Source organism: Carassius carassius, chromosome 41 (assembly GCF_963082965.1).
Source record: "Carassius carassius chromosome 41, fCarCar2.1, whole genome shotgun sequence".
In the NCBI taxonomy this organism is placed as follows: Eukaryota; Metazoa; Chordata; class Actinopteri; order Cypriniformes; family Cyprinidae; genus Carassius; species Carassius carassius.
The window spans coordinates 14,081,151-14,088,674 of NC_081795.1; the positions used below are offsets into that span (position 1 = coordinate 14,081,151).

Sequence of the window (7,524 nt, forward strand, 5' to 3'; positions counted from 1 at the left end):
CATGGCCAAACTGTAATACCTTATCCCAATTCAAATATCATGTCAGAAATTTCAGAAGCAGACTTCAAAGTGGTAAAAGTAACAAATAAGAACTGACATCATAAACCTTAGTGCAAGCCTTTCTAATGGATTTTTTGGATAAAAGATTATTTGCACACATGCACAATCTGTTTGGCCTGCTGTTCTGTATCCTCAAATTTCCACTCTTTTGTCTTTTCCCCCTAATCAGTGGTGGAAAGAAAAGCAAGTCAACAACATAGATTTTGCCTTTTTTTTTTTGGTTTGTGTGCTTTAAATTTGCACGCACATGGATACAAACCCTCTTGAATCAATAAGAGAGCTGCAGTAGCTCCTTGGTGATTTCAGGTTTGGTACGCCCTCATTAACAAACCTATGTATTGTAATTGAACCCACTCATCTATTGACGCTAGTTAAAAATCCCATAATTATTTTAAGAAAATACATACTTGCAAATGCTGCTCTCTTGGGGACCAATGTGGAATTGACTAAATACAAAGCAACAGATGTTATCCATGCACTATAATGTTTAACATCACTTTTCAATTTATTTTATGCATTTGGCTTTTGCATTGCAAATAGGATTTATTGCATTTACAAAATATTTACTAAACATTATTAAAGACAGTGATCCCGCTAAACCCGATAAACCGGTGCTCACAAAATATAACTATTTTGGTTCCATACATTTGTTACCACATTGTATAAAAAAGATACAACAGAAGAGAGAATGCTGTCTGCATGAAGCAGTGCTCTGCATCCTTTGTTTTTTTATGCAAAACTGTTTAGTTGGATATCTACTGGAGCAAGACTAAAATTGATCTGGTTAAAAAAGGTTGTTGCTCTTACCACCAATATTGATACATGAATGTCAAATCTGTTTCAGTTCCTGTTTTTCATAGGAATAAATATACCAATACATTTCCAAAGAGTAAATGGTAATGCTTAAAGTTTCATTTGTTGACACTGGATAAATACATTAGTCAGCATGAACTAGCAATGAATAACAAATGCTGTATTAATATTTACCTTAACTAATGTTAATTTCAATGTTTATGAATACATTTTTAAAATTAAAAGATGTATATTTTGATATCTTATGGACCTATTAATATTTAATGGACCTGAAGAACTAATAAAGAACAGCTGTAATTTTTATAAATAACACTTAGAAACTTGTATTTAATGGTTGATTTTCAAAGTTTTTTTTTTTTGTCATTTATCAGTGAAGTCAAGAAAGTCGAGCAAACACAAAGCAAGACCACTCTGCAAATTGCAGATACTTAACTGGTGAATCTTTTGAAAGTCCTCACAAATGTAAAAATAGTACTATATTTCGCCAGGGGGGAAAGACAAGTGAAAATAAACAACTGGCATTGTGATGAAAAACAAAGGGTAATTTCAAATTAATTACACAACTCATTTCCAGCTTAAAGATTTTTGCAGTTGAAAACTTGGAGAGTCTATGCATACACACCTGTTAATCACTCTCACTTTCTTCTGGGTAAGTTTTTAAATAACACTGAACCATTTCTTCCAGGTCTGTTTTTATATGATAATTGATATTCAGCACAGCCAGATTCTTACATCTTTGGTTTACTGTGGTGTCTGTGAGGTAAGCTTGTAAGCGTCTTTGGGCGGTTTCACAGTGATTCCCATCTAGCTTCAGCACTGGCAACGTGGCTAATATTTTCAAAAATGCATTTACATTAGGGAAGAACTTCACATCAGAGTGCTGAAGGGTTTTGTGAATGGTGCATGGCAAGCTTACTTCCTTCCCTCTGTGTTTCCATTTTATCCTCCAACAATGTAGTTCAGCGGGCAGTGTGTCTGGATGGGGCAAATCGCTCCTGTAAATGTCGGCATGGGTCTCCTCGGAAGTATTAAACCTCATTTGGCCCATGACTGCAGGGACGAGAGACAAGCACTTGAGCGCCTTGAGTTGATTCTCAGAGAAGACGTCCTTGACCTCCTGCGTGATGTACTCCATAACCGGCAGAGTAAGATACTCCTTAAAGAATGACTCCGCCTGTATTTCCATTGTCCCCAGCACCTGTTGCTTCCGAAGGAACAACCTCGGGACTTTCACTGGGATCTCCATTGCAGTCGCCAAACTGACTGCCTCTTCAAACCAGAATTCATGGTACACTTCAAGATTGTCTAATACCTCGTGCAATGAATGAAGTACTGCTGTTAAGCTGTTGGCGGCGAAAAACACATCAATGGTTTCTCCTTGTAGGTTCTTACCAAAAGCTCTGGTAAAAGACAATGCGTTCTTCAAAATAACCAATGTCACAATGAACTCAAAGTCCGCCAAGGCCTCAGCAATGGCGTAAGCGTCACTGGTGATTTGGTCGTTCCACTTCAGATCCTCATTGTCGTGTATGCTGTCCAGGCACAGCAGAAGCGCCTCCATCAAATCGACGGCCATCTCAAACACATTGTGAAGATCAGTCCAGGTTGAACGAGAGTCCTCTTTGAGAATGTTTTCTTTTTCTATGTTTCCTTGACACAGGATGGAGATAGCATTATCAAGTTCACTCTGCAGCAACGGAGATGCTTTAAAAAACCCATTCGTCTTTTTCAGAATGGACATCACATCTTGCACTCCAGTCAGTGGCATGCCGTCAGCAAGATAAACATTGAGTGCACAGGTGGAAGTGGGCGTGATCACCGCCATGGGATATTTCTCCTTGAGTTGGGCAGCGATGACCTTCATCTTGGTGCCAAGTATACCAGATCCCACATGCGCTTGTCCTCTGCAGTGATCCATACTCAAGCCCCATCCCTTCGTCAACTGAGTCTCCAATCTCTCAGCAACGGTGACCTCCTCTCCTTCAAACGAGAGGAACTCTATGAATTCCTCTCTAAGAGTGTTTGCCTGGTCTACAAAGCGCAGGAATATGGGAAGGCGCTCTCCTTCTGGGAACTTTACTAACTCCCCTGTGATGATGGAAAAGAAGCGGCATTCTCGGACTTGCTGAAGGATCTCTTCACGGACAAATCTCTCGCAAACCTCCAGCAGCTGCCTCTGCTGGACAGCCGAACAATATTCCTCATTAACAGCCGCTGCCTCAAACCTCCTCCGAAGAAATTCATCACCCGCATTGATACGGCTCTCAATTAGCGCTTGAAAGTTACTAGTAGTCAAAAGCCGTTCCTCCTCCTTAGAGCGCATCTCATATTCTCTTGCATTGTGACTGAATGGAAAGTTCTGCCTTCCTATCAAAACCATGACTTCAAAGGAAGACCTTAAGAACTCTCTCAGGTCTTTTTGCTCAGGCGTCAGCTGAGGGATTGCATTGGCTTTTTCGCTGTCATCCTGAGCATCACAGTCTTTTTTTGAGAGCAGCTGTTCAATTGAAGACTCCACTAAAGAAACAGAGACACAAATGTTCAAAGCAATGATCATTCAGAGCTACATTTTTAATCAGGTTAATCAATTGATCAGTTTCAGCTTCACAGAGTGATACACTGGTGCTGTAGGCAAAGGCGAATACTAAAAATGATCTGCCCACTAAATGTTGCTACTGACCAATCAGAATCAAGTATTCCACAGAGCGGTGTAATAATCAACGATATCTTACTCACATCTTCTTTCTTTGATTTTCCGAACCTCTTCATCTGTCTGAGGAAAACAGGAATGGAAAGTGTCACTTTATCACTACCGTGCTGATTTATAATTACATTTATTAACTTATTAAGAATGTGAAATATTCTTTGGACTTTGAAATATGACACTTTTTTTCAGTAAAAAAGTTTAATAAAAACTGTGATGAGAATAAAAGAATTCTACCAGAACTTTGATGCGTTTGCGATGTCTGCTGTGAGGATTGCCGAGGTGGCTGGTTAAATCAAAAATCGTGGGGATAGCAGTGTCCCTTAGTACTGTCCTGTAAGGGCTCTGAAAAACACAGTAACAATCATTATGGATTCTGACAGAAAACAAGACCTTTAAAGAGTTAATCCACCCAAAAATGAAAATGTTGTCATTAATCACTTACCCCCATGTCGTTCCAAACCTGTAAAAGCTTTGTTCGTCTTCGGAACACAATTTAAGATATTTTGGATGAAAACAGGGAGATTTGAGACTGTCCCATAGACTGCCAAATAAATAACAGTGTCAAGGTCCAGGGAAGTACATAAAATATCGTCAGAATAGTCCATCTGCCATCAGTGGTTAAACCGTAACGTTATGAAGTGACAACAATACTTTTTGTACACGAAGAAAACAAAAATAATGACTTTATTCAACAATTCCTCTCCTCTGCGTCTCTCCAAATCAGTGTAGTGCCAAACAATCTTAAACTGTGTTCCAAAGACGAACAAAGCTTTTACACGTCTGGAACGACATGGGTGATTAATGACAAAATTTTCTTTTTTGGGTGGAGTAACCCTTTAAGTATTTAGAGAAAATATGAGAAAACATTAAGGTTTCTGTACTAAGAGTAACCTTAAATGCCTATAATCAAAAACAAAACAATTGTAAATGACAAATTACAGTGCATTACAGTTTTGCATATCATGGCTGGTTCAAAGTGCTTGGCACACAGTCGGTAGTGTTTGTTCAGCTGATCCGGTGTTTTCTCCTCCAGATCTGCCCGGCGACAATTCTCCACCCAAAACCTACATCTGTGCAAATAAAGTTTTAAGAAATACACAATGACTCATTTCTTGCATAACACTTTTTGTAGAAAACACTTATTCACAAGTTTAGCCAGGAAAACTGAACAAATGAAAATGTTTATATTTATATGTTTTGTTGATGAAAACTACTGTAGCTGCTCCATCATGGTGTTTTTCTCTCCAATTTAAAAACTGGATTTTGATTAACAATATAATTTTGTATTACAAAGTTAGAAGAGAACACCTGCAACAAAACACCACAGTATATTACTAATATAATGTATCCAAATGGTATAATATCCAAGGTACACATTTCTAGTAACTGTGCAGTTAATTCTCATATTGTATTTTCAGTTTTGGAATATTTGTCCTACTGAAAATAATAATAATAATTTAATTAGAGAAGTTATACTGACCTATTAACATTTTGCTTATATACATTGTGTGTGTGTCTGTGTGTGTGTGTGTGTGTGTGTGTATATATATATATATATATATATATAAATCAATAATTAAAATCTTATTGAAAGAAAAAGAATAAAAAGAATATTTCAAGTATTTCAGGTGATTTGTTGTATTCTGAATCCAATTTTTCTTTGTAAATGGCAAAAAGTTCATCATACTGATTTCAAAGTTAAGGATTCATTAGAATATACTGAATTTTATAAAAAACTATCTTCTTAGTTGATAATTCAGTATACTTTATTTTTGCCAAAACATCCCATGTTTCAGTTGTGACAGTAATGCTTTGGTAGCGACCACATCACATTAAAGATTTGTACCTTGCATACGAAAACATTACTAAAATACTAAACTGCATAACTGTACTGAAATTTAGTTTATGGTCCCCAAATATGAGGATTATTTGTTCCTTTTTTTCCACTACCGAAACAATGATACCGAAACACCACCAAATGTTTCACTGTTTCGGTAGTGACAATATCAGATAGTTTTGAACTTTTGATCTCAAAGATGCTAATCAGCACATGGTTAGCTAGCACAGTTCTAAACAGTTGTACACACATAAAAATTAAATATGGAATAACTCCCCAAAAAGTGTGCTTTACTGCAGGGAAAAAAAAGTGTTCAGTAGTGATGTTCATTAAAGTTAAAATGTACATTAAATTAGCCAATGGACTAAAACATGCACTGTTTTGGTGGTAACATGGAAAATGTGGGACACTTTAACACAGTTTCATAATTTACAAAGAAAACATAAAATAACTATATATTTTTTTTAACTTCATGTTTTAAAAGAATTAAAAAGATATTTTGAAAAACAACAATGGGGAAAAAATGTAATTTTCAGAAAATTAATTGAAGGGGTTATGGTTCGGGGCAGCCACCTCCCAATAGAAAGTACCCAATAAATAATGATTATATATATATATATATATATATATATATATATATATATATATAAATATTTTCAATATTTAGATAAAAGAAGGATCTTAATAAACATCTAAACACTTAAATGCTTTTTAAACGTGTTTTCTGGTTGTGGGACAGCATTTTGGACAGATTTTGTAGAATGGCCCTAATTCAAAATGTTCAGTTAAGAGCAGAAGAACAGTCTACACTATCTAAACTTCTGTTAACAAATTATTCACCAAAAACTTTAGCGAATGACATTATAGCATCACGATGTGAGAAGCCTTGTACTGATATCGTAACGTGTCGAGCACTAACTGCACTTCAGCTCTGTCCGAGAGATCTTCAGCAGCTTCAGGAAGCATTACTTTCATTTCAGTCGTCAGGTTTAGTTAACGCCATCTAAACACAGAACGATAATATTATGAAGCTGTATATATATTTAAAGCCATACCTCTCTGGGTCCCTCGGAAACCTAAAGAAAGCTAAATCGGACTGTGTGCTTTTCCTGGTACAGTTGGGAGCGGCACAGAAATTTGGCATTGTGCATTTAATGTCTGATGAAAACCTTTCAAAACTTTGTAGATACTCTATTAGTTATGATGCCACTAATACAATCATCTCAACATTGCACAAATGAACAAGGCGCGCAAGAACGAAACACTAGTATTGTTGGCGTGCCAACCCACAATGCAATTCGTTTCGATCCCATAATGCACCAGCCATACTGAAAGCAGTAGCGATTAGCGAATCGTTCATTTGAGTCGGATCTTTTCAATGATTCGGTCGAACCTTTTCACAAACCTGATTCGTTCGAAACGGTTCTCGAGTGAACAGCTCTCACTAATAAGCATACTAATATCAACATCTTGTAAAGTTGTGGATTAAATATACATGGCGCTAGTATAAGATTTGTAGGGTCGGATTTACTTTGACGTGAAAACTACTCCAAAATATCAATAAAATAATACAACTAAACTATTATATTATTTTAAATGTTTCTTGTACCTAGTTCTGTCCGTATTTCTCTTGTTTGAAACACAAAATGACCTTTTTCTACATTAACAGTTCATGTTACTATGTGTTACATAATCTATAAGTTCAAAACTCTTTTAATCAGATGTGAATGTTTTTCAGACAGAAATAATGACTACACATTAGTTATGTTTATTTATACAGAAATAAACATTTCTATATAGAAATAGTTAAATAATAATAATAAGAAGATTGTTAATCAGAATATATATATATAAGCAATTTTTGATAAGTGACTCAAACAATAAAAATGGATTTTCCATCTAAAAAGGAAACATACATGAATTAAGTTATTGCAATTGTTCAGTTTGATAACAATAATAGTTTAATAGTTGTTCATTTATGACACACCTTGTTAGTAGCTTGTAACTGCGATTTTTGATCAGTTAGTACACACTGTAAGAAATATCTAGAAAATTTGAAAAGGTATAGTAATTTTCCAGGACATTATCCGTTATCCATTGTAACAGT

At 35.8% G+C, this 7,524-nt stretch overlaps 1 protein-coding gene across 1 annotated transcript; it reads right to left on the reverse strand.

Annotated features, from left to right (window-relative positions):
• Nucleotides 1-1,336: 1,336 nt before the first annotated feature.
• Nucleotides 1,337-6,718, reverse strand: LOC132122804 (52 kDa repressor of the inhibitor of the protein kinase-like). The gene is made up of 5 exons (XM_059533223.1): nucleotides 6,473-6,718; nucleotides 4,530-4,650; nucleotides 3,815-3,922; nucleotides 3,610-3,646; nucleotides 1,337-3,390 (listed from the first exon to the last, which is right to left on the reverse strand). The coding sequence occupies exons 1-5, from the start codon at nucleotides 6,559-6,561 to the stop codon at nucleotides 1,499-1,501; spliced, it is 2,247 nt and encodes a 748-aa protein (XP_059389206.1). The 5' UTR covers nucleotides 6,562-6,718; the 3' UTR covers nucleotides 1,337-1,498.
• Between the last annotated feature and the right edge of the window lie 806 nt (nucleotides 6,719-7,524).